Source organism: Chelonia mydas, chromosome 1, assembly GCF_015237465.2.
Source record: "Chelonia mydas isolate rCheMyd1 chromosome 1, rCheMyd1.pri.v2, whole genome shotgun sequence".
Lineage (NCBI taxonomy): Eukaryota > Metazoa > Chordata > Testudines > Cheloniidae > Chelonia > Chelonia mydas.
This window is the reverse complement of record NC_057849.1, coordinates 251,271,014-251,298,639: the sequence shown is the minus strand read 5'-3', so window position 1 is coordinate 251,298,639 and position 27,626 is coordinate 251,271,014. Positions and strand designations below refer to the sequence as shown.

The 27,626-nt window shown below is 45.9% G+C and overlaps 1 protein-coding gene across 1 annotated transcript in view; it reads right to left on the bottom strand.

The window, feature by feature from the left end:
* Positions 1 to 27,083, bottom strand: part of BTBD11 (BTB domain containing 11) — a 275,212-nt gene extending 248,129 nt beyond the window's left edge. Inside the window, exon 1 of the mRNA XM_037880308.2 lies at positions 25,011 to 27,083. Within this exon, the coding sequence (XP_037736236.1) occupies positions 25,011 to 25,983 (973 nt within the window). The 5' untranslated portion in view covers positions 25,984 to 27,083. The remainder of the gene's footprint in view (positions 1 to 25,010) is intronic.
* Between the last annotated feature and the right edge of the window lie 543 nt (positions 27,084 to 27,626).

Sequence of the window (27,626 nt, the reverse complement as noted above, 5' to 3'; positions counted from 1 at the left end):
GTTCCCATAAAATGACAAGAGGCTATCCTGGTCCCCCAGGAGAGGAAAGGCAGCTAACAGCATTAGTTATCTGTGTACTTCTGGGACTTCCGACTGATGGTGATCTATGGTATATAGAATGTGTTAATACAGAGCATCTTCAGGTGATGAGGAAAATATTAGGCTACAAGAAATTGTAATAGCAAAATTCCAAAGAATACCATTACTAAGTAAGGGGCAGATCCTGTTCCCATTAAATCAATGGCAAATCTCCCAGTGACTTACTTGGGAGTGGGATCTGGTCGTAAGTTCATTCCACACAGGCACCTGTGTGTGCTCTGTCTGCCACATGGAAAAAAAAGCAGATGACCCATTTTTAAATGCATACCGTACATTTTGTAAAATGACATGTACCCGTTATCTGACTCAGCCCCTTTTTAAACAATGTAATTATAAGTAGAAAAAAAAGCAATCATCCCTTAGAAAATGTATGTTTTTATAAACTGGATACCCATCATTGCAAAAAACAGATAAATAAAATACCGGAAAATGCCTGTCTTGTTATGAAATAGCTAAATGTGTCACCCAATTCTTTTAAAACAAAGTAAAAGATAAAACCAAGCTGTCCTTTCATTTTTGAAAAGAAAAAGTTACCCCTTTAGCAGATGTCTACCACTTAAATCCTGTTCAGAAACTGACTGATCAGTTTCAAAGAGGGGACAAAGGTCTATTATAAAGTATCTTTTAAAAATATATATTCCCTCCTATTCTATCTGTATCCCCACTCTTGATCATAACAAAGGATAAGAGAGACATCTTAGAGCCCATTGATATAAAATCAGAGGGAGCTTTGCCTGCCAAAGGAGTACAGGATTGGATCCTTGGGGGTAAATTTTAACCACAATGCTTAGGGACTTAGCTGTGAGACTCCTACTGAGTCTATCTACTGCACTCAAAATATGGACAGAGGCAAAACAACTGAAGTAGCTCACAAGAAATATTTAATTAAATAGCATGTATTCCAAAATCCCAGGGAAAATGGTCATATTTATTATAAGTTGTGCTAATTCATAAATTCCTTTGCAACTCAACAGAAGTACCTAACCATTCCTTTCTCCCATCCATGTTGAGTTCTCTCAGAGGTAAGGGACCTACTTTTCCCCCACGGCATGCTGTGGAGGGGCACTGTAGTGGGGCAGTTGCCCCACTCTGGCGTGGAAGGGGTTAAAGGAAGCCAGAGAGGCTGTGCATAGCCCCAGCCAATCCTGGAAGAGCTTATTGGGAGCCAATCAAGTGGAGGCTTGAAGCAGCCAATCAGGGTCCAGCTGGGCCCTATAAGAAGGCTGCAGGGCAGAGAGCAGCACAATCTTCTCCTGGAGAAGAACTGGTTCTTAGAGATGCACTTAAGACAGAGCAGTGCTGGGCAGGGTCAGCAGAGGCTGGGAGAGCTCTAGGCTGATGACTGCCAGACTGGGGCCCTGACACAAAGGGGCAGAGAAGGTGCTGGGGCTAAGGGGAAGTGGCCCAGGGAAACAGGCAGTAGAGGAGAGTTGGAGGAGGGCAGTAAGTGGCTGCCACTAGAGGGTCCCTAGGTCAGGGCCCAGAGCAGTAGGTGGGCCTGGCCCCCCTCCCCCAGACCCCCCACTTGCCAGTGATGAGAGTGGCTAAGCCAGACTGCAGTTTGCCTTTGGAGGAAGGGGCTAGACCGAGGACTACAGTTAAACACTGAAGCGAGTGATGGAACCAGAAGCTGCCGGTTCCCTGGAATGGGGGGAGAGCCAGCGGAGCAGGCGCAGCTGGAGCACAGTGTCCAGAAGCGGACGCCGCGGGCCAGGAGTTACGTGGGTTTGACTGTGAGGATGGTGGAGACAGAGAGTAACAGTGGGTGAGATACCACTAGCAAATGCGCACCGCTGAAAGAGCTAATTCCCAAACCAATCAGCAGGAGGCATCACTGTGGTGAGTCTGCACCCCATTACAGGCACAAAACCATATATGGTTACAAGGTGCCTTAAACACGTGGTATAGGGAGCAGAACTTACTCTATGCTGCATGCCCTGCCTGAGCCAGGGGATGCTCCCCTGCACATGGTGGGTGCAGGTCTCAGGAGAGCAGCAAATCTACTTGGAACGCTCCCCTCCAGACTCAGTGGATTTCCAAGAAAAAGTCCATGATGAAGTTAATACTGCTACAAGCAGGATTAGCTCTCCCCATAATGCTTCTTGCCCCCTCAGAAAGAGAGGCATAGCCATAGGGCAGGCGTTCTCGCAGCTCCCATTGGCCAGTAACGGTGAACCACGGCCACTGGGAGCTGCGAGCGGCCGTACCTGCAGACGCTCAGGTAAACAAAGCGTCTCGGGGCCCGCTAGGCGCTTACCCTGAACAAGCCGCGAACCAAGTTTGGGAACCCCTGCCATAGGGGGAAAGCAGTCAATGCAGCTCCTCCCTGAGCCATGCTACGAGGGAGAGGGCCGTAAGCAACAGCAAGGAGGGGTTGCCTGTCCATACAGCAGCTCCAGAATCAGTGGAGACAGATTGTTTCATCACAGATCCTCTGGTTCCATGCTACTTGAAGGTCATGCTGCCTGGCCCCTCTGGTGTGGGCACAATCCCCTTCCCTATCCCAGACAAACACAAGGAAGAACATGCTGTGATGCTGGCAGACCAGATGCCAGCTCATGCCAAAGCGCCAGGCCTTACTGAACACTTACAGATGTATAGCTGGAAGCCAGGCCAATTCACAGTTGTACTTATATAGATCAAAGTGCTTGTTAAATGTATAAGAATGTCTTTGGTGTTTAAACTTCATGAAAACTAATGGGATGTTACATGCATTATTTTCACTTATCTGTTCCCTGGTATAATGTAATATCAAACATTCACACTGTATATACCCCTGTAACTAAATAACCCAGTGGTTCTCAAACTTTTGTACTGGTGACCCCTTTCACATAGCAAGCCTCTGAGTGCGACCCCCCCGCCCATAAATTAAAAACACTTTTTTAATACATTTAACAACATAAATGCTGGATGCAAAGCGAGGTATGGGGTAGAGGCTGGCAGCTCGTGACCCCTGCCCCATAATAACCTTGCGACCCCCTGAGGGGTCCTGAACCCCTGAAACAACCCATCCAACAAGAAAGAAGCCCTGTGTAATGCAAATGAAGAACAGGAAAGTACTAATTCTTGTACATTTGAAGGCAATTGGTCATTGTGTGTGATGATTAGAGATACTAGATGTGCTCCTCTTTCTCTCTGCCAATCAGAGAAAAAGCCCATGTGGGTGGTGACCCTGTCCACTTGTTTTCTGTGAGAAGACGCTATAAGTATGGACTCAGAATCCAAACAGTCCAGAGATTAAGGTTCCTTCCCTAACAAGGCTGAATAACTGAACAAGATGACAGAGATTCCCCAGAGTAATTCTGAATAGCCCGGAGAGACTACTGGGAAACTGGCAGATTACTATACCTCTGCTACCATTTGGAATTATAGACTGACTCACCTGTTCATATATTTTACCTGGTTTAACCTCTCAATAACTCATTTCTTAGCTAAGAAACCTTTAGTTAGTTTGCTATAGAATTGACTACCATAATTGTCTTTGGTGTGAGACTAAGGATGCAATACAACCTCGGTGAGTGACTGGTTTCTTGGGACTGGGAGTAACCTGGAATATTTGTGGTGTGTGACCATTTATCACATAGTCAAGCTTGCCGGGTGGCAAGATACACTGTGGTGTCTACAGGAACTGTCTGTAACTCCATTGTAAGGCTATTGTAGTATTTTGGGAGCTCACATTTGGTTCTGGGTTGATGAAATCTAATTATAGAACACATCACCAGTTTGGGGTACCTGCCCTGCTTTTGACAGTCTGCACTGAGGTATGCACTCCTGGTCACGAGCCACTCCAGGCAGCGTGACAAGTGCCCTTTCCAGTCTACTCTAAAACAAAAGTCCACTGGCTGTATAGAGTCCAAACTCACCCCTCCCTGGGAGTTACCTTTTTTGCTTTATTGTTTGCATTTGTTAAAGTTCAGCTAATGCCTTCTCCCCAGGCTTGCTGCCCCTAGGGTTCCTGCCTCAGGACTGGTAGGCACACAAACTCTCTCCAGCTATTCCTGTTTACTCTACCTTGGGGTGGGGTGTAACAATCCACCTGCCTCCATGAGTCAGCAGCAACCATTTACCATTTCCCGGCAAGATCAAAACCTCCTTGCAGGATGGAGCATTCCAGGCAATGGGCCAAAGTCTCTGCCGCTGTAAATTGCTGCAGCTTCATAGACTTCAGTGGCATTTTTCACATTTACATCAGCAGAGAATTTATCCCAATGAGTTTTAACTTGTACATTTCCAGGGCATTTCCAACTCCAATCCTCGCCCCCCGCATCATCATGGGAATAGACAACATATTCTAAATGAGAGTTCGTCCCTATTTGATTACATGACCTAAAGAGCAATCAGCTACCCATCATTGTCACTTAACGGGGCACACACTTGATGTCTTTGAGAGATGATCAGTTAAGGCTACTAAAGCTCTTGCATTGGGGAGGTTAAGTTTAAGTTTTAATAGAAGTTGTCCAATAGCACTTAATTCCAAGAAAGCCACAATTAATTGTAATACAGTACCAGTAAACACACTTGTTACACCATTAGAACTCATTATTCCTCCCATTACATTACTACATTATTGATGTAACGATCCACAGTAATGAAGTGGTATCTCACGTTCTTCTCCCTTGTGAACATTAAGTTTACAATGCTACAGCAAAGATACCAGATTTAGTGAGGTTTTTATTCTAGTAGGTTAAAAATTCCAGCAATGATACAAAAACCAGCTGTGTGAAAGTTAAACACCTGTCCCTAATCAAATGCAAATGGTTGGAGTTTCTTTTTCAAATATCTTGTAATTTTAACATTACTTCTTGATACGTTATTTCTGGCTACAGTCAATATTTTTGTTTAAAGAAAAGTCAGTCCAGATGATGATTTAAAAAACATTTTAGAAAGACTAAGAAAGAATGCAATAAACTAGAGACTTCCTTTAGCAAATACTGAACCTCTGATTTATAGCAAAAACACCTACATCTTGACGACTTGCTAAAAACACAGGGTCCCCAACTAGATTTCCTAACACAGGCAAAGCTTCCATTGGCTTTAGTAGTATCAGGATTGCAGAATCAGCCCTATTGCAATGGTCATAACTGAGCAGTTCAGATCATTAGACCATTCAATCCTGCTATCTTTACTCATTCACACAAGCAGGTCTATTGAAGTTAATTGGATTATTGCACATCAGTAAGGGTTCCAGAAATGGATCTCTATTACTATACTGCTCACTGAGCAGCGCCTTAGGGGAAGGTCAAAAGCCACCATGCAGTGCTTAGGAGGTCTGGGGAGGAAGAAGCTTGTGCCCTGAAACAGGAGATGAACTGTTTTGCATAACAGCAAATATTAATGCTGTAGTCATACTTATCCTGCCCACTTATAATCCTGCTAAGCTATTTGCCAGTGACTTCCTGTAGCACTATACTCCACAAGTTGCCAATATGCGACATAAAGAAGCGGTTCCTGTTATTTGTTGTAGATGTACTGCCTTTCAGTTTAAATTTAATGATCTCACAGTATGGCTCGAGGGGGGGGGGGAAGTGTCTGATCAGTTTCCACTTTGCCATTCATTACTTTTGTATGCTTCAACCAAATCCCTTCTTACACTTCTTTCCAGACCATACAACTCAGTCTTTGTTGTTTGTCATCACATATAACTAATCCCCATCAAGCCTCTAAACATTTTCATTGCCCTATTCAGTGTCTGCCAGGGAATATCTTCCTGAAGGCGAGGCAACCAAAACTTAACACATACCTCGAGTTGCAGGGGTACCTTTTATGTAGGGGCTAAATCATGCTTATGTAAGGGGACTGTTGCCCCCTGACTAACATTCAGTGGGGGTGTTTTAGTTGCTAGCTCCCAGTACTAAAAGGGGGGTCGATGGGGAATCAGGACCCTGAGACTGACAGTCCCCAGGAACAATGGGGAGAGGCCAATACTCCAGGTCAGCCTGAATGACAGGGCGGGCAGGCTAATCAGGGAGTCAGGCTGCCAGGGAGGTCCCGTCCTCCGTGTGAGCTAGAATTGTCTGGGTCAGACAGAGTGGGGCTGAACTAAGAAGAAAGCAGGGGCCGGAGCTTAGCTGGGGAGCAGTGCTGTGCCAGACCCAGAGGGACAAGAAAAGCAGCCCAGAGAGAGCAGACCCTGTCCTGGGAGCAGAGCTGCAGCCCCAAAGCTAGAGGCATAGCCCAGAGAAAGCAGACTTGCCCTGGGAGAAGAGCTGCAGTAACCAGAGCCAGAGGGGCTAGAAAAGCAGCCCAGGAAGCAGGTCAGTGCTGGGAGCAGAGTCACAGAAGCAGCCTGCAGAGCAGACCTGTCCTGGGAGCAGAGCTGCAGCAACCAGAGCCAGAGGGGCCAAAGAAGCAGCCCAGGGAGCTGGAGGCAGAGCAGCAGCCAGGCTGAGGTAGAGTGGAGCTGGAGCTAAGACAGAGCGAAGCTGGAGCTGGAGTTGGAGCTGGGGTTGGAGCAGTCTGGAGCTGGGTGTCGTGAGCAGCTGGGAAGAGCGAGGGGGGACCCTGAGCAGTGCGCCCAACACAGAGGGACGCCTCAGCCAGGAGACTCTGCAGGCCAGACTCGAAGGGGTATTGGTAACCCCGACAGGGCGGGGCCGACACTGGGAAGAAGGGCCCTGCCACCTAGAGCCTGTGGCCACCACTAGAGCGAGCGTCCAACCCACAGCATCCCTGCAGCACAGCCAGGGCCTGAGAAGAAGGCCTGGGACTTACGAGGAACAGACTGTGAACTGCCCGGACAGTCCAGAGACGCTGTTTGTGATATTCCCTGCCACAGAGTGGGTTGATGTGTTTCCTTTAACCTTTCCCATTTTTCCTTATTCTTTTTAAAATTAATTGTTGATTAAATAACTTGCATTTGCTTCAAATTGTATGTAATAATCAGTGGGTCAGAGAAGTGCCCAGTGCAGAGAGAGTACCCCGGAGTGGGGACACCCTAGCCCCTGTCCTAGGTGACCACAGCAGGGTTGGGGGTCGAGCCCCCCAGGAATCCTGGGCCTAGCCTTGTTGGGGTTACGAGGACTCTGCCAGACAGGAGAGTGGAAGGGGAGTCCTCAAGGGCAGGGAAGCCACTGGGTAAAGGAAGTGGGAGCGAGGACTCAGATCCTTTCGCTAGCCCACTTCACCGGGGTAATGCAGAAGCCAGGAAAGTTCCCCACAATAGCAGGACTATTCCCCCGCTTACACTTACCTTTCTCATGCCAGAACAGTATTTCTCTATTTGGTTTGATGTCTTATGACAATCTCAAGACTCTGGAACCATAACTAAATTTAAAACCAACAATACTCAAGGAGATGACTGAGGAGATATCTGAGCCATTAGCGATTATCTTTAAAAAGTCATGGAAGATGGGAGTGATTCCAGAAGACTGGAAAAGGGCAAATATAGTGCCAATCTATAAAAAAAGAAAATAAGGACAACCCAGGGAATTACAGACCAGTCAGCTTAACTTCTGTACCTGGAAAAATAACAGAGCAAATAATTAAGCAATCAGTTTGCAAACACCTAGAAGATAATAAGGTGATAAGTAACAGCATGGATTTGTCAAGAACAAATCATGTCAAACCAATCTGATAACTTTCTTTGACAGGGTAACAAGCCTTGTGGATAGGGGGGAAGCGGTAGATGTGGTATATCTTGACTTTAGTAAAGCTTTTGATACTGTCTCACATGACCTTCTCATAAACAAACTAGGGAAATGCAACCTAGACGGAGATACAATAAGGTGGGTGCAAAACTGGTTGGAAAACCAATCCCAGAGTGTAGTTAGCAGTGGTTCACAGTCATGCTGGAAGGGCATAACAAGTGGGGTCCTGCAGGGATCAATTCTGGGTCCGTTTCTGTTCAATAGTTTCATCAATGATTTACATAATGACATAGAGAGTAGACCTATAAAGTTTGCGGACGATACCAAGCTGGGAGGGTTTGTAAGTGCTTTGGAGAAGAAGATTAAAATTCAAAATGATCTGGACAAACTGAAGAAATGGTCTAAAGTAAACAGGATGAAATTCAACAAGGACAAATGCGAAGTACTCCATTTAGGAAGGACTAATCAGTTGCCCACATACAAAATGGGAAATGACTGCCTAGGAAGGAGTACTGCGGAAAGGGATCTGGGGTCATAGTGGGTCACAAGCTAAGTATGAGTCAACAGCATAACACCGTTGCAAAAAAAGCGAACATCATTCTGGAATGTATTAGCAGGAGTGTTCTAAGCAAGACACGAGAAGTAATTCTTCTGCTATACTCTGCACTGATTAGGCCTCATCTGGAGTACTGTGTCCGGTTCTGGGTGCCACATTTCAGAAAAGATATGGACAAACTGGGAGAAAGTCCAGAGAAGAGCAACAAAAATTATTAAAGGTCTAGAAAACATGACCTATGAGGGAAGATTGAAAAAATTGGGTTTGTTTGTCTAGAAAAGAGAAGACTGAGGGGGGACATAACAGTTTTCAAGTACATAAAAGGTTGTTATAAGGAGGAGGGAGAAAATTTTTTTTTCTTAACCTCTGAGGATAGGACAAGAAACACAATGGGCTTAAATTGCGGCAAGGGAGATTTAGGTTGGACATTAGGAAAAACTTCTTAACTGTCAGGGTGGTTAAACATTGGAATAAATTGCCTAGGGAGGTTGTGGAATCTCCATCATTGGAGATTTTTAAGAGCAGGTTGGACAAACACCTGTCAGGGATGGTCTAGATAATACTTAGTCCTGCCTTGAGTGCAGGGGACTGGATTAGATGACCGCTCAAGGTCCCTTCCAGGCCTATGATTCTATGATGATTCTATGAATAGTCATACCTTTCAGGTCAACAACATCAGATCATTCCATGAGAATGCCCTTGTCAGATCACCTACCCAGCAGCAATAACAAACCCATCACATCCTCAGCCAATCAAGCCCCTTCTCCCCACATATGGATAGCTTTACAGTATTCGCAGAGGCTTCACAAATCCAGACTCTAGTGGACCAAGGGAGGGAGCAATGGCAAAGCCCCCTCTCATTCAAACTAAGGGAGGGGTTTGAGCTGGGGCTCCCTCAATCACAGCTATCGCAGCTCTTTTGGATTGTGTAAATTAAAACCAACACCTTGAACTCCATCAGACACCAGTTTGTAGCCAGTGCAGATTCTGGAGCACTGGCGTAAACTGCTGTCTGCATGACACACAGCTAATAAGCAGGCAGCCACATTCTGATTCAATTCCCAAATGGTCTCGATACATAGCCTGAGGTAGAGTGCATTACAGTAACCTAATCCTGAGGTGACAAAGGCATGGATAGTTGTAGCAAGGCTGCACTCTTTGTGCCTACCACAGATGAAAGAAAAATGCTCTGGGACTCAGCCACTACCCATGCATCCAGGAGCAACCCAGCGTGTGACACAATGATGAATGTAGCAAATAGATACCTGTAATCAAGGTGACAATAAAATCCTGCTAACCCAAGTAATCTGGTCTCTTTCTCCAATCCACTATCATCAACTAAATCTCTTCTGGACACAACTTCGGCCAGCTAGTCCTTTAGTCTCCAGTAGGTATGCATTCCACTACAACAGTCTGGCTGGAAGTGACTGAGGCATAGAGCTGAAAGTCCTCAGGAAGTTGACTAAATCACAGCCCATGTCTCCTTAGAAACCCCACCAATGGCTTCATATGTGCATTCAACAAGGGTGAGAGCCTATCCTTGCTAGAAATCAATTATGCTATTTGTATGATTAAGGGGAACAGGATTTGGCCCATAATGTTACTATTATATTTTCCATTTTATAGTTAATCTCTTTTAATAAAAACATTCAAGCATCCTGCTTTAATTGCTAGCATGCATTAGGCAGATGGTTTCACTGAACTACCTACAGTGATTTCCCAGCTTTTGGCTGGAAGAATCCTGCTAAGGAAGTTCAGAATTCTTTATCTTATGAGAAGTTTGTTATTTCTTCCCAAGCTCAAAAACTAAATATTTTAAGGTTTTCTGGTTACCTTATCTGTAGTTCACAAATCACTCTCTATGGTGGAAGTTAACAGTCAACAGGGATTTGTTCAATATCTTATGATATGGATAATGGCACAGAGAGTACACTTATAAAGTTTGCAGACAATACCAAGCAGAGAGCAGTTGAAAGCGCTTTGGAGGGCAGGATTAGAATTCAAAATGATCTTGACAAACTGGACAAATGACCTGAAGTAAACAGGATGAAATTCAGTAAGGACAAATGCAAAGTACTACACTTCGCACAAATACAAAATGGGAAATGACTGCCTAGGAAGTAGTACTGCAGAAAAGGATCTGGGGGTTATAGTGGATCACAAACTAAATATGAATCAGCAATGTAATACTGTTGCAAAAAGAGCAAACATCATTCTGGGATGTACTAGCAGGAGTGTTGTAAGCAAGACAAAAATTCATTCTTATACTCTGCTCAGCACTGATAAAGCCTCAACTAGAGTACTGTGTCCAGTTCTGGGCATTACACTTTGGGATAGATGCAGACAAACTGGAGAAAGTCCAGAGGAGAGAAATAAAAATCATTAAAAGTCTAGAAAATATTACCGCTGAGGAAAGATTGACAAAATTAGGTTTGTTTAGTGTGGGGAAGACTGAGGGGGAACGTAACAGTCTTCAAGTATAAAAAAGTTTGTTATAAATAGGAGAGTGATAAATTGTTTGGTTTATCCACCGAGGACAGGACAAGAAGTAATGGCCTTAAACTGCAGCATGGGAGATTTAGGTTAGACATTAGGAAAAACTTCCTAACTGTCAGGGTTGTTAAGCACTGGAGGTTTTAAAGACTAGGATAGACAAACACCTGTCAGGGATGGTCTAAATAGTACTTAGTCCTGCCTCATGGCAGGGGACTGGAATAGATGACCTATTGAGTCCCTTCCAGTCCTACATTTTTATGAGTCTATGAATATTATCTAGGTTAGGTACTGCAAGCAATAAAAATATTTTAAACATTCCTAGAGTCAGTTTCTATATTTATCAGCTCGCAGGATTGTTTTCACTAGCCAAACCTAACCAAAGGCAACATTTGTGAGTATAGTAATATACAGGAATTCTGGATTATAAATTGATAGCAACATAAAATTATGGCAGGTCCCTAACTTGGGGGTTTTTTTGTTTGGTTTTATTTTTTTGTCATTTCTTGTAGGTTAAAAAAAAATCGGATTTTTAAAAAAATCCATTGTTCTTACTAAGAACATGCCAGATCACTAAAACTGAACTTTTATTTTTAAAATCTAATTTATTCCCCAAAATATGTGCTGCCTGATTATCTGTAACGTTTCCTAAATTGGCCAGTGAAAATAGGTGAGGCAGTTTCAGTGTGCTTTGCATTCCATTTCTAGTCAGTTTCACTTCACAGTTTTTAGCACAATGTTGAGATCACAAAAACACTGCAAAGAGCCCCTTTTGTTGGAATTAAAAACAATTTTCATGTCAACTTTATTACTAATCTTGAGGTTTTATAAAAGTTTATTTTTAAAAAATCTAAATTTGGGGCTAAAATTTGACTAACTGTCCGTTTAATTTATTATCCAATACTGGAGTTAAATCCTGCTGTCCCTACACAGACAACATTCCCACTGAAGTCAATGAAAATTTAGCCCAAGTGAGGATAGGGTTCATATACAGTACATTTGGTATATATTGTATGTGTAGCTTTAAAGAAAATCTGCTTTAGAGAAGTGAAAAAACAAATAGCCCTAGGAAAATGTTAACAAATATTGATGTTTATAACAGTTAATTTATAGACATCAACTGAAATAATAGCTTTTCTGAGAACAAAATCTAGCTCTTACTATTTTCATTCATTTTGCAACAAGCCTCAAAAGAATAACTCATATGCTTCAGTAAAGTTATTCATTTCTGTGATATGTTGGAAACTATTGTATGCAATGTTGTAAAAGCTTCCCAGCTTTCTCTGCACTGCTTATTGCAGTCACCCATCTGAGATGAATCTCACTTCTAAAGTTCCTCCTTTTGGTGAAAAATTCAATACCCTCCAGCTGAAGAATTTGTAAGTCTCTCACAGTCTCTCAGATACTTGAAAATGCCTCCTCAGTCAGGGGCGTATTCCACCTTCACTTCTTACCAGCTCTTCCGTTTCCAGGTCCCAGAGAAGCAGGAGCATTTAGTCCCTGCTTCCTTCCCTACAGAAGGCTCCATTATCTCTCCTCTTCATTCTTGTGCTTGGTTCCTATTTGCAAGCCTTTGCGTAGTTAAGATCATGGTGCTTGGTTCCAAAGCCTAAATACACTGCAACATAGCCAAATACAATACATAAAAGGCACTATATCCAGAACTCCCTACTATCCAGTAAAGGATCAATTAAATTGATAATTGGAGGATTCTTCAGGACCATTCAAGTTTATTCACTGTAGCCATTGCTGGGACGCCTCTCCACCCTACCCTCCTGGTTACATCTGGGTAAGCAAGATTTTACAGTAATGGGATTTAAAAGCATAGTACCTTTAAATACCCGGACACTCTCCCAGGGTTATTTACCTCTCCCCTCTGTTCATGGACAATTTATTCAGATTCTCTGTTCCCTTGAAAGGGTCCTGTGGCCCCCTTCTTTAATTTCCTCTGGAATTCCCTTTTCTCTGATCATTTAGAGCCCAGTTCTGCTACTATTATGGAAATAATTCCAGTAAAATCAATGGGAATGCTCACATAAGTAAAGTCTATAGGATCAGACCCTGAATTTGCCAGCCTCAGAGTATTTCCCCCTCCTTCCTGGCTCAGTTACACTCACTAACTCCTAGCTGACACTCCAACTTCAAACAAAACTTGCAGCACAGATCCTTCATTAGAACTTTGCTTTCATCCACCAACCACTAGAAGAATTCAGTGTTTGTTTCTTCTGCTTCCGTATTTTAGGATTTTTTTTAAAAAAAGTCAGAATTACTGAAAATATCTATTATTGACTCAACTGTAAGTATATAAAGATCCAAATTCTGAATTCAGTTATGATCATGAAAGTCTGGACTAATGCCAATGAAGTCAGGGTCAAATTATATAGTCCTTAATCGAACAATACTCCCACTGAAGTCAATTAAGGATGACAGAATTTGGCCCAATGGATTTATTACAGATTTACTCAGTGTTACCAAAATGGCCCAGGATGTTTAACAAACAGGTAATCTTGACTGAATGACATTAACACAGTATACTTAACTGGCCCTAAATAGCCCAGAACCTACTTGTCTGAAAGCCTCCCTTTGCGGCTCTGCCACAGAGAGAGAAGGCAGCTCCTCTCTCTGTGGGTCCCTCAGCCTTGAGATTTGCTCTGATCCTTATTCCCATCTGAAATTGTCCCTGTTTTACAAAAATCAACCTTTAAATGATATTACAAAGGCTCATTTCTTTTCCCAAGCTGCCAGGTGCTGGGAGAACTCTGGTGGGAGTTTGTAAAGATCTTAAACATGTTTGCAACTGCTAGGTTATAATATATGCTTGTTATCAGTTGAACAGGGTGTTACTGGAGTAGTCTATTATTATAACTTTTCAAAATGAGTCCAGGAGCAATTAGAGCAAAGCACAGGTGCTGCTTAGTATGGAGTGAGTGCATGAATCAAAATAAACGCAAAAGAATGGTAACAGCAGCATGATTGACACCACTCTAATGACAGTGACAAGAAGTCCCACCTCTCTTGATTTGTTAAAGCTAAATTCTGGCCTTGGACATGCATATGTAGCTGCCTCAGAAACCAATGGGAGCCACATGTGCATGTCTGAGGGTATTTGCCCGGATGGTCTTTAAATCAATGTTGCTAGAATTAGGAAGCTTCTTTAAACACACTAACAACAAAACCAAATGTGGACGATGTTGCATGCCTTGTTCATAACCCAGAGACCATTGTGGAAAGGAAATCTAGACCCAACGTTTAAGAATTCAAGGATTCCAATCCAAGTGTGTACACACTTCAAAACACAATTAAACACCAAGTCAATTCAAAGTGAAATGTTTATTAAAATAAAACTAAAGCAAGTCTCCAGCACCTCAGCAAGCTACTACAGTAGGTGTTTGTTATACATCCATTCTACTAAACTGACAAACATACATAATGGCTCCTTGTTTCCAAGCTGCTGTAATAACATATACCTCACTTCATTCTACCCATGTGAAAATAAACCAAGCCTCTCATTGATTCATTGCATTTGTTCAATAACCTCCTACCTCTGATTTCACAGAAAACTAGTTTGACTTTATAGAATGTATAATGAGCGATTACACACCAAATTATGTTTTTCTGAGACCACAACACCGAGATTTCTCCATTCTTTGGGAGGGGGAGGGGGTGGAAATCACAGCAAATTTAAAGAAATGTAACTATCAAACAAAAATCAAGCAAGCTTGTCCCACTGCTAAAGAATATGTCTTCTCAGGAATCCATGAAAGACCAGCATAGAAGCAGTTTTCAGATTTGATGCTTCAGCCGAGGTACTTCTGTGGAAAGTACACCTTTTCAGATGGTTCAATTGAACACCTCCGGTGAAGTAACAGTACATGTAACCAATTATACAGACTATATTGAGTTTACTTTTGACTGCATCTGTACATTTTAAAAATATCTTGAAATATGAATTGGCTGCATGGTAATTATATTTATAGATCATTACACGATAGGCTGAATTAATCTCTTTTGGCCAGAAACAGAACGCGGAAAAAACCAAGGGGAAAAAATATTCTGCATGTGATTGTTTTTCTAATATTCTTTCCTCAGTTGAAACCTTCCACATGCAGAGGCGTGCCGTAAAGTGATGTATGGAGAAATGCACTGGTGGTGAGGCTGTAAGTTCAGTGTGGTGGGACTGGGTGTGAGAATATGACCTGGTACTGGTGATGGTGTAAGTGGAAGGAATTGGAAAGGTGCTGAAGGTGGGAAGAGAGGAGGAGTGCGAGTAGGTGCTGATGCAAGACGTGGAGAGCAAGTTTGGAGGGAAACAGCACTAGTACTTTATTTAAACTCAGTCCACAATCCAAAGCAGCTGGATGTTTCTATTAAAAAAATCAGCAGTGACAGAGTTAATGTTGACCTTTACACTGCCATCATTAGAATTCAGAGCTACTTCCCTATGGAGATCAATGGGAGCACAGCAGTGGGATTTTTCATACACAGCTGTTGATAAAGAGGACATAAGAAAAGTGGGAGTCATACATTATCCCACTACAAATTTCAGCCTCTGAATAGGGAACTCAAGTAGAAGGAAACATATGCGGGGAAAAAGGTAACAGGAGACTATCTGAAACAAGGAGTATAAATAAGTCCAAAAGATGCTTAGGTTTTTTCCTAGCAAATGAGGAGTATACTGCAGCATGGGGAAAAAAAACTATGATGGTGGAATTGGAATTAAAAGCAAGGAAAAAGAAAAGGCCTGTTAGTCAAGACTGGTCTTTTATCTGTCCCTAAATATTCTGATGTCACATTAGATGGTAGCTCAAATGAATTTTCAGATTTATTTTTACAATGCACCTACACCCTTAATATCTTAATGGCAATACCGGAAGCAATACAACAGAGACGATAACAAAGCATTTACAATTAAGCCAGATAATACCTTATTTATATACTCATTTTAAACCTTAACATGTCTAATTAAACTACACAAGTTTACTATTGTCTGTGATCTGCTTTTCAGTCTCCAGAGAGTTTGTCTAGATTAGGAAAAGAGGTCAAACGTTAGATCAGGGCTCGTTAACACACATTAGCCAATCCCATCCTAACCCCAGTTTTTCTTCAATTTGCTGTCTTTGATCTCTATGCAACATTAAGAATATAAAGAAGCCACATAAATAGCTGCATTTAATAACTACAAGGAAACAAGGCTTAGCTACATAAATACATATATTGGATAGGCATGGGAGTCGGGGGGGGGGGCTGTCAGGGGGCAGCCTGGGGACGGAAACAAGGGGCGTTGGATAGGGGTCGGGGGGCACTCAGGGGACAGGGAGCGGGGGGGCGGTTGGATAGGGGATGGGGTCCCAGTGGGGCAGTTAGGGGTGGGGGTCCCAGGATGGGGCGGTCAGGGGACAAGCAGCAGGGGGGGTTGGATGGGTCAGGGGTTCTGAGGGGGACAGTCAGGGGGCAGGAAGTGGGGGGCGGGGGCCAGGCTGTTTGGGGAGGCACAGCCTTCCCTACCCCGTCCTTCATACAGTTTTGCAACCCCAATGTGGCCCTCGGGCCAAAAAGTTTGCCCACCCCTGATCTATTGACTTCTGCAATAGAAGACAGGGAGACACACTAAGGGGCTTCTAAACTACTACCCATTCCCTATATACTATACACTAAAGCTAATACCAATCCTCAGTTTAGTTCAGATGGAGCCTAGATAATACTGGGCTATTTTTACCCCTCCCTTGAGTTTTCCTATGAAAATGGAAAATAAAGGCCTTGGTTCCTACGTTGCACAGTAAATGCCTGATCCAAGGCCCATCAAGTCAGTGAGATCCTTTCCACTGACTTCAGAGTCTGGAAAGAAAAGAAAGAAAGACTTTTTACTGCCTTTTACTGAATCTTCAATATTTTCTTCCCACTATTCCAAGGAAAATAATTTAACATATATGTGCATACTATGAAGTACAACAAGTGTAATGTTTGATGGAGCTTTTAAATTTGTGTACCAACAAAATCCCAGAGGCCAGATGTAAAGTTGTTAATTTTCACTCAGCCATTAAATTAAAACCTCTAGTTGTCCAGAAAAAATACAGAGTAATTCTGAGGTAATTGGGTTGCAATACAGAACTAGAAATTAACTCAGCTGCAATTGCAGAGGGCAGTTTGGGGCAGTACATATTTACCCCAATGGTTCTGTTGTGGGAACCACAGGGTTCCATTTTGTCACCCCTTCTGTAAAATATATGTATTTGAGGTTAGTGAGGAGGTTACAGTGTAGTCCACCTCTCCATTATTTCTCACCCAGCAGTGCACTGCAATGAATGAGCCAGCGTATAAGATCAGGGTTTGCTTGGGTGAAGATAGCTGTCTGAACTCAATCCCGACAAGACTAGTGGATTGGAGGAAACAACTGACAGTAGTAAGTAGAAGAACTGGCAAGGACTATATCAGCCACCATGACTCAAGGGGTGAGACCACAATTGGTAGAAGGTTATTTTGTAACACAAATAGTGTTAGGACATCCAGGAGCTGCTGAGGATCTAACTATGGCTAAAAATACTGGGCTGGATCCTCAGATGTGGCAAGTAAACACTGGGCACAACTGATTGGGTAATGCCATGGAAGAGTCATTTGTGACTCTCCAATCCTGAGGCCACTTTTCCACCATTTCCATCCCGCCTTAGAGTTTAAAACAGCCTCACAGCTTGCAACCATTCCATATTCAGATGCAGAATTTGATATCCAAGCAAGCCTCTTGCAAGAAGAAACATTGGTGTTCTGTGATCTTCACTGGTTGCCTGTTTTGTTTCCAGGTGAAATTTAAGGTGTGGACTTGAACCTATAAAACCTTAAATGATTTGAGATCTGCCTGCCACAGAGACTTCCTCCCTCCTTGAGTGGTACTGCCACAGTTGCAATCAGCAAAGGCACTAAGTCTGGAGTCCCCCAATTCACACGGCTTGGGTCTGCTGGTAAGGCGTTCCCCATAAGGGGTCCTTGACTCTGGAATTAGCTTCCTTCAGGGTCTGGTGGACTCTTCTATGCATTTGTTACTCCCACACAGATCAATGCATGTGTAACTGTTGTTCACATGCCACTGACAGTATAATTGGGGCCTCAATTTATGAAACATTCACACACAATATACCCTACATCAGGGGTGGCCAACCTGTGACTCTGGAGCCACAGGCGGCTCTTCAGAAGTTAATATGCAGCTGCTTGTATTGGCACCGACTCCAGGGCTGGAGCTACAGGTGCCAACTTTCCATTGTGCTCACTGCTCAACCCCTGGCTGTGCCACAGGCCCTGCCTCCACTCCACCCCTTTCTGCACCCTCCCTTGTGCCTGCCATGCCCTCACTCCTCCCCCTTGCCCCCAGAGCCTCCTGAACGCCACAAAACAGCTGATCAGGAGGTGCAGGGAGGTGATCAGCAGGCTGCAGTTGGGTGGGAGGTGCTGGGAGCGGGAGTGCCGATGGGGGCTGCTTATGTATTACTGTGGTTCTTTGGCAATGTACATTGGTAAATTCTGGCTCCTTCTCAGGCTCAGGTTGGCCACCCCTGCCCTACATTATCTCCTGGGCATTTGGAGAGGGTAGACTGGAAGAGTGGGGAGAGCATTGTTCGGTACCCAACTGCTGTTATGGTTGTAAGTCAAGTGGCGAGTGTAACGATGCTGCCCTTGGTGGGACCTCACTGAGAGTGCCAATTCAGGATGAATTGCTTCAAGCAGGGCAGTTACAGTGCAAGGCTGGGGTTTTTTCACCTCTAAGGCACACCAAAACAGCCAAACAGAGAAGACTTTGGTTTTACCCCACTGGCTAACCACAAGTCACACAAGCAATTCCCTTAGACACTCCAGTTTCCCAGTATCACCACCAGTGCCACTCGTTATGGAGTGAATAGATATGAAAACCAATACCCCAGTAAACGAAAAAAGGTTCTCCTGATCCCAAAGGACCAAGCCCCAGACCCAGGTCAATATACAAATCAGATCTTACCCTCAAATCATGCTGTTTATTCATAAAAAGAAAAAGATATAGATGAGAGCTAGAATTGGTTTACAGTAATGGCAAAATTCTTGCTTCAGGCTTGTAGAATAAACTGCAGGCTCAAATCCAGTCTCTGGAGTACATCTACAGCTGGGATGGGTCATTCAGTCCTTTGTTCAAAGCTTCAGTTTGTAGCAAAGTCCCTCCAGAGGTATGAAGCAGGATTGAAGACAAGATGGAGGAGCTGCAGCAGTCTTTTATAGTCTCTTGTCATGTGGCCTCTCTTTCTTTGTTCCAAAGACAGGCATTCGGGCACATGGCAAGAAAAAAACCTCAGAGTTCTGTCCATAGGCATGTCCCTGCATACCTTGCTGAGTCACAAGGTATATCTGCCTTCTTTCAATGGGTCAGTTGTATAGCTGATGTTCCTTAATGGGCCATCAAGCAGGCGAGGCACAGCTGACACCAATTTGTCTGGGGTGTCACCCAGAAGCCTAGCATAAGTTTGAAATACAGACAGTACAGAACCAATAATTATAAGGGTATGTCTACACTCACAGAGTTTTTGCGCTGTAAATTTCACCAGTGATAGGGAACCAGTGAAAGTAAAGTGCTGGTTTGTGTACTCACTCAATTCCTCAGGCGTCAGAGAGCGTTTACACTACCAGCACTTCATCGCCGATAAGAGCAGTACTGTAGGGCAGCCAGGGCCGGCTCCAAGCACCAGCGAAGGAAGCAGGTGCCTGGGGCGGCCAATAGAAAGGGGCGGCACTCCGTCCGTCATCGAGGCGGCACGTCCGGGTCTTCGGCGGTGGGCCCTGCGGTCCCTCTCTTCCTCTTCAGCAGGACTTCGGCGGCAGCTCATCCGGGCTTGGTTTTTATTTTGTTTTTTTCCTCCGCCGCTGGGGGCGGCAAAAAAGCTGGAGCCGGCCCTGAGGGCAGCTATCCCACAGTTCAGCTCTCTCGATAGGTCTTGTGAGAAGGGCTGAGGGGGGGTGAGTGGAAGGCATTCTGGGTCCCTGCTCAGTGCCCTGTGCTGCCCTGCTTCATGTCTCAGGAGCCCCATTACTTCCTGGTTTCTTCGTGGCATTTTTTTAAAATCTCCTGCTGTCTGGCTGCTTTCCCCGCCACATCTACAAACAAAGGGAAAGGGAGCTTCAAACTTCCCGGGGCTTATAGGGGGAGGAGCGGACGTCCATGCATCAGAGCAGCGGAGATGTTGGCCAGAGTGGTCACTTTTAGAACTGTGGGATATCCTCCGGAGGCCAAAGGGTGTTCACACTACTAGAACATGTCTTCACTTTCACAGCAGCGCAAAAAGAACAGCGGTAAGAGCTGTATGCCTCTCGTGAAGGTGTTTTTCTTTTTGCAGTGAAACTTCTGAGTTTCACCACAAAAAGTCATTAACAAGTGTAGATGCTCCCACAGTTTTAGCACAAAAAAGGGACTTTTTGTGCTTTAAATGGTAAGTGTAGACATACCCTAACTTTAAATACAAAAATGATCCATGCATACAGATAGCATAATCATAACCAGCAAACCATAACCTTGTCTTTAGACACCTTATTTGACCCCCTTTATACAAGATGCGGTTGCAACAATGTTCTATAAGGTCCCAGTTCAAGTCAATAATGTCACAGCGAGTACAGAGGAAGGATGGTCTTCTGCTTATGCCACTGAACAGGGGGACCAAGTGATGTGGCTTCAGAAGTTCTTGGCTCCTACCATAAGCTTGCTGTACAACTTTGGACAAATCACTGTGAATCTCTCTGTTCCACATCTGTGAAATAGAAATCATATTTCCCTCCCTTATAGAAGTATTGTGAGGATAAATTCCTGAATGATTGTGAGACACTTAGATATTATGGTGATGGGGCTATATCAGTAAATAAACTAAACAAATCTTTGAGAGGTGGGGGAGGAGAATGTAATCATTTTAGCATTTATAACTAATTGTTGTGAAAATGCTCCAAGCACATAGTGAGCACTTGAAATAAATCAGAAGGAGTACAGAAGAATAGCATAAGCATATAGAGACAAATCAGAAAGGCTAAGGCACAAAATGAGTTACACCTAGTAAGGGACATACATGGCGATAAGAAGAGGTTTTTCAAATAAATTAGGAGCAAAAGAAAGATGAAGGAAAGTGTAGCTCCTCTATTTAGCAGGGAATGAGAGCTAATAACTGGTTTAATACCTATGACATGACATATTTTTTATTTTAGTAAGGCATTTGACACAGTTCCACAGGACAATCTCATAAGCAAACTAGGGAAACGTGATCTGGATGAAATTACTATAAAATGGGTGAAAAACTGGTTGAAAGACTGTACTCAATGAGTATTTATCAATGGTTCACAGTTAAACTGGGAGGGTATATCTAGTGGGGTCCCAAAGGGGCCAGTCCTGACTCCTGTATTATTCAATGTTTTAATTAATGACTTGGATAAGGGAGTGGAGAGCATGCTTACAAAATTTGCCAATAATCTCAAACTCAGAGGGTTTGCAAGCACTTGGAGGACAGGAATAAAATTCAAAATGACATTGCAAATTAGATAATTAGTCTGAAATCAACACAATGAAATTTAATAAAGGTAAGTGCAAAGTACTTAACTTAGGTAGGAAAAATTAAACGCATAGCTACAAAACAGAGAATAACTGCCTTGGGGTAGTACAACTGAAAAGGATCTGGGAGTTATAGCGGATCACGAATTGAATGTGAGTGAACAATGTGATGCATGTAGTGTTGTATGTAACACACAGGAGGTAATTGTCCCACTATTCGGCACTGGTGAGGCCTTAGCTGCAGTACTGTGTCCAATTCTGGGCAATACACTTTAGGGAAAATGTGGATAAATTGGAGAGAGTCCAGAGGAGAGCAACAAAAATAATAAAAGGTTTAGAAAACCTGACCTATGAGGAAAGGTTAAGACTAAACATGCCTAGTTTTTTGAGAAAAGACGACTAAGAGGGGACCTAATAACAATCTTCAAATACGTTAAGAGCTGTTATAGAGGACAGTGATCAGTTTTTCTCCATGTCCCCTAAAGATAAAACAAGTAATGTGCCTAATCTGCAGCAAAAGAGATGTAGGTTAGATATTAGAAAAAACTTGGTAACCATAAAGGTAGTTAAGTTCTGGAACAGGCTTCCAAGGGAGGTTGTGGAATCCCCATTATTGGAGTTTTTTTAAGAACAGGTTGGACAAACACCTGCCAGGGATGGTCTAGGTTTACCTGGTCCTGCCTCAGCCTCAGCATAGGGAGCTTGGTCTCCCAAGGTCTCTTCCAGCCCTACATTTCTATGATTCGACGAAAATAAAAGATATCCTGTATCACCATGGGGCCTGATTCTGCATTCCTTGCACATTCAAAATCTCCACTAAATATAAGATAGTATACCAAAGTGTAAATTATAAGACTATAAAGAAATAAGTCATTTACATGGAGAGGACTGAGATGCGGGGGATGGAGCCTAGAGGAAGAGGCAAAGGCAAAAGCAAGATGAACTAGTTAAGGTCTGATCCTAGCATCTTTACTCAGGCAAGATTCCAGCTGATGGCAGAGAGTTTTGCTTGACTCAGGACTGAGCCACAAATGAGGTAATGCTAGGTAAAGCAACAAACAAAATAGAGATGAAAAACTCAAATAAAGTCAGAAAAGGAGATAAATAGGGTCATGAATGAAGTTAATTTAAATCCACAGAGGTGCTACAATGGGAGTTACAAAATGAAAGACTCAATACAGGTCTGTAAGGACAACACTGCAACATCAGAAATGAAAAATGGTGCCATCTGAAACATACAGGCACAATAATGTGACTAAAGGAAAAAACATGGCAGTAACACCATTAGAGAGAACCCATGCATGCACACACAAATTGTGTTAAAATAAAGCATAAGGATCATGAGACAACCCATTAACAGCAAAGAAATTCTGATTTAAGGCTAAATAAAGCTCTTAGGGCAGATCAGTTTGTGGAGGTGGTCCATAATGGAAAGCTGACACAGATGCAGCTATGACAATTTACACCAGCTGGGGATCTACCCCCTTGTTTTCCCTCTGTATTGTATCCCTCTAGATCCTTTCTGGCAGAAAGGATGTCTCAGAACAGGTAATCATGCATAAAGCAATGGTTGAGCTATAGTAACTTAGAGTTAAATTATAGACATGACAAAAGCTGAACTCAGTTTCTTGTTTTCAAAATAGCATTTTACATCTCAACTGTATACATATTTTCCTTTAGGTTAATAAAGAGAGTGAGTGTGAGTAAAAGAGAAAAACAATTTCAGTTTGAGTCCACTAAACATATCATAGGTTTGTTGCATTTTCCCTAAAGCTATGAATATAGGTTAGCTGAAAATAGAAGAAATTTCAATTCCAGGGACCGAGGTTTTATTAAATGAGAGCTAAACCTTTAAAACGCTGGACACCTCCTAAAAAAAAAATAAAAATAAAAATAAATCCCCAGGAAGTTGATGCATCATCGTGTTGCATCTGTGTCAAGCTTTCAGTAAACAAGCAGCAACATGAATGAAATCTGCCCAGAAAGACTGCATCTGAGATCCAACCACGCAGTCTCTGGCCAAACCACCGCATATGAAATAAAGTTTTATTTCATTTTCCAGTGTTCAGTTACGCTTGTACCATTTCCTGTGGAAAATTGAAGCTTTGAAGTGTGTGTCTACAACTCAAGCGTCGCTGAAACCCAACCATTTTGAGAAGCCCCTAAAAAAAAAAAAAAGAAAGAAAAAAGAAAAACAAAACAACCCCCCCCACACACACATACACAAGCCGCTCAATCAACCCATCAGTCGTGATGCCAGGAAGTTAATTAGGGATGTCATTGTAAATAATGCCCAAAAATGCCACCAAGACCCTCTTCCCACCCCCTCTCCAGTCTCCATTGTGCTGGCGACAGGCTGCAACGGAGACATCCATATGGTACCGTAGAGCTGAACCCCCAAGAGAGCAACACGGGGCTGTCTGACAGCTCCCCGCCACCCTTAATGAGATCGGACGCTCGTTTTTTGTGATGCAGAAGGACCTGTTCCTCTTCCACCCACACACCTCTCTCCCCCCAGCTCTGTCGGACTGAAACCTTAGCCCGCCGCAGACACTTGCGGCATGGTACTCCATACAGATGGCGGGGGGGAGGGGGGGAGTGCACGATGAAGGCTCTTTCTAGCCCCGATTTACAGTCTCCTCGTGTCCCGCTAAAATTCTGTATTCAAGGTAGAAACGGCTTGACACCAAATGTACATGGAGTAAAAGCCGATCCGACACAATAGGGTGGAAAACACCTCCAGCTCGACCTGCAGAAGGCGCAGCAAGCGGGAGGGCAGCAGCCAGCGGGGTAATTACCAACAGCCTCAGCCTGAGCTTGCAACCCTTCGGGGGGCGCACTTCGCCGGCTGCAGTTGAGACCCGAAGGGCTGCAGGATGGGGCTAAGCTACCCTGCAAAGTGCAGCCATCTGCGCTCCCTAGGTGCGCCGGAGGTGTGCAGGCTCTCGATGCTCCCCAAGGGCCAGATCCTGGGAGATGCTGAGCACCCGCAGCTCCCACTCACTACAGGTGCTCAGCCCTTCCAGAGAGGGAGTCCTGGCTTCCCGGACCAGCCTTCCCACTCCGGATGCGCAAAACTGCGGCTCCCGGGGCCTGCGCGCAAAGTATGCGGGTCTGGGCGCAGTGAGGGGGCCCCACGCCCGCCAGCGGCTGCGGGTCGCAGAAGGGATTATTGGTTGGTTGGCTACAGCTGATACTTCATCCAAATAAAAAAAAAGGGGGTGGGGGGTCAAAATGCGCAGCATTCGCGCGCATTTGAGGCTGGGTTTCCCGACAATACTCGCCACACAGTCTGCTCGCAGCGCAAACTTCGAGGGGCACAAGAACGGCCTAGGTGGCCAGGGGCCCCCTCCCCGCTGGCAGTCCAGGTGGTCACAGACTAGGCCCCTCCTTCCCCCTCCCGCTGCACTGACACCGAGTGGGCAGCACACCAGGCCCGCCACCCGACCCTGGCCCCACAGGTGGGCACGCGGGGAAGGCTGCACACCATGACCCTCTCGCTCCTGGCCCCACAGGTGGGCAACACGGGGAAGGCTGCAGCCCCTAACTCGGCCCCACAGGAGGGCACGTGGGGAGGGGGTCAGCCCCTCACACGCCCCCCCACACACTCACAGGAGGGCACGTGGGGAGCAGCCCCTAAAGCCCCCCACACACACTTACAGGAGGACACGTGGGGAGCGGGGGGCAGCCCTAACACCCCACCCCGGGCCCCACAGGTGGGCACAGCCCGCGCACTCACCGCTGGCGTTCTTCCCGCAGACGAGGTGCTGGTAGGGCTGCAGCAAGCCCCACAGCTCCGCGTCGTTGTTGACGGTCTGCTCCAGAGACTCCACCGTAAACTTGGGCGCTTCGCCGCCGCCGCCGCTCTCCTTGTCCTTCTCCGCGCCAGCGGCGGGGGCTGAGCCGGAGCCGGAGCCCGAGCCCCGGCTGGGGTGCGGGTGGGCCGAGGCGCTGCCCCCCGCCATCACCCGCCCGTAGATGTCTCGGAAGAGGCTCTCCAGGCAGGCGGTCAGGTAGATGGCGGCGTGCTCGTGGATGCGCACGGCCACCCGGCTGTCCACCATCCAGCGGTAGAACTTGCCCACCGAGAAGGTGAGCCCGCAGCGGGTGGATTTGCCCCGGCTGAAGCGGTCCCCGCCGCTGCTGCTCATGTTGTAGAGGGAGAGGGCGCCCAGGGCGGCCGCCGTGCAGCTGGAGGCCAGCGTCCAGTCCAGGACGATCTCCATGGCGCTCTGGATCTCGTACTTGGTGCACTTGGCAAACCGCAGGCTCAGCCGCTGAGCCTCCTTGGCGATTCGGATCAGCGCCCGGCTGACCAAGGTGGAGAGCTTGGCCAGGGCATCTCTGGCGGGGCTGGCCGCCGGCCCGCGGGGCTCCCGGTGCCGCAGCAGGAGCACCGTCTCCACCTCCTCCAGAGTCCAGGGGACCTCCTCAAGGTCAGGCAGCAGCCTGGAGCACTGCTGCCCCGAGCAGTCCAGCACCTCGGAGTCTTCCACTAGGACCGTGTTGACAGTGTCAAAGCTGTTGTGTCTACTGTGCATGGAGTCAGCTAGATGCTGCCAGCCGTTTCCTCCATAGGGGTAAGCCGGGTGGGAATCCGAACAGCACAGGGACAAGTTGGAGGACCGGACTGAGTCCGCAGCACCACCATAACCAGAATCCAGGGTCAAATCTTCCAGCGTCCTCACCACTGTCTTACCTCGCCTTGCCATAGCTGCACTTCATGCTGCACCCGCAGGAAACCAGAGGGGGGATGGAAAGACGAGACAGAGCCCACTCGCCACTTTGCTGTGCCTTCCAAAGCCTCTTCCCGGCCCACGCACCGGGTCCGTTCCGCGGAGGGGCTCGGCAGCCCCGCTCCCAGCCGGGCGGCGGAAGAACGCCGGAAAAATAAAAGTGTGTAAATGTTCCCTTCTCGCCGCCGCCGCTGCTGCTCCCCGGTCCCTGCACTGCACTAGCAGGCAGCCCTATACTGCAAAACCCAGCCAGCCAGCCGAAAAAGGGAGTGGGGAGGGGGGAAGAGGCGGGCCTATGTAAAACAGCTCGAGAACGAGCCAATAGCATTGGAATATGCTAATTATTTCACCACTTCCTCCCCAGCGGCAGGCGGTGGGGGAGTTGAGCTTCACTCTTTGGAATTCATGGAGACTCAAGACCCAGAGCGCGGACCCCAGGCAGCCCGCACAGCTCTGGGCCTGTTACCAGGACCTGGGGGTGGGGTGTTTTTTGTTTGTCTTTAAGTCTCTCTCTGGTCATTTGTTTGGGTTGAACTTTGCTGTTGAAAAAGAACTCACAGGAGCCATGTAGCTTGTCCAAAACAGAGGAGGGAACGCTCCAGGAAGGGGTAGTGATTTGTGGGGTTAAGGATAGCCGAAATCCCAGGCTTGGGTCCTGGGCAGGTAGTAGAAATTAGAAACCAGCCTAAAACAGATCCAGCAGCTGCGAGTTCTTGTAAGGGTCTAGTCTGCTCCACTGGTTCCCCGCCACTGGGGCCAGGACCGTCCCTAGCGGGGGGCTGTGTGGGGCTCCGGGGCGGAGAGGGGGCTGGCTTGGGGGAAACCACCCCCCAGCACTAGCCAGCGGAGCGGAGCGGGTTGAGACCGGATCGCTGCACTTCCTGCAGCCAGGCCGACCCCGCACTCACGGGGCGGCGGTAAGTGGAGAGACTCGGCCCCAGCCCGCTCCGCTCTGCTCCCCTGGCTCCCGGCCTTGGGGGACTGGGGGAAACCACCCCCCAGCATTCGCCGGGGGAGCGGAGCGGGCTGCGGCCGAGTCGCTCCACTTACCGCCGCCGGCGAGTCCTCGGGGGACTGGGGGCGGAGCTGGGGCTTTGGGGAAGGGGTGGAGTGGGGGGCGGGGACCATGGAGAAGAAGCGGAGCAGGGGCTGGAGCAGCACGCAGCTGCGTACGGGTAAGGACGGCCTTGAGCGGGGCGCATACCAACACAGATACTTAAGGGTTTTGTGACTGCACCTATGCCAGTGAACTGCCTCCCTTCCATTTAATTACGTGGAGCAAAAAGCACCATTACAGGTTAGAGCATGCACAGCTGATTGGGGATGGTTTGAGAGACACAGTGGCAAATTGTAGAGCCTGATATTTTCCTCTCAGCTGATCACAGAACCCCCGTGTAAGTCTCTCTCTCCCCCCCCAAACATCATTTTTTCCTTTAAGGTTAAGGAATAGATCATTTAAGTGAATATGGACAACTGCTGAGCTCAGGAACTATTCTGTTTGGCCCCTGCCCAGGCAGGATACACCTCTCCACTCTTCCTTTGTTTTAGTCAATGTCACTCACTGACGCTTGTTGTGCATTGCCGGCATGGCAGTTACATCACCCGTGGTGGAGGCAATA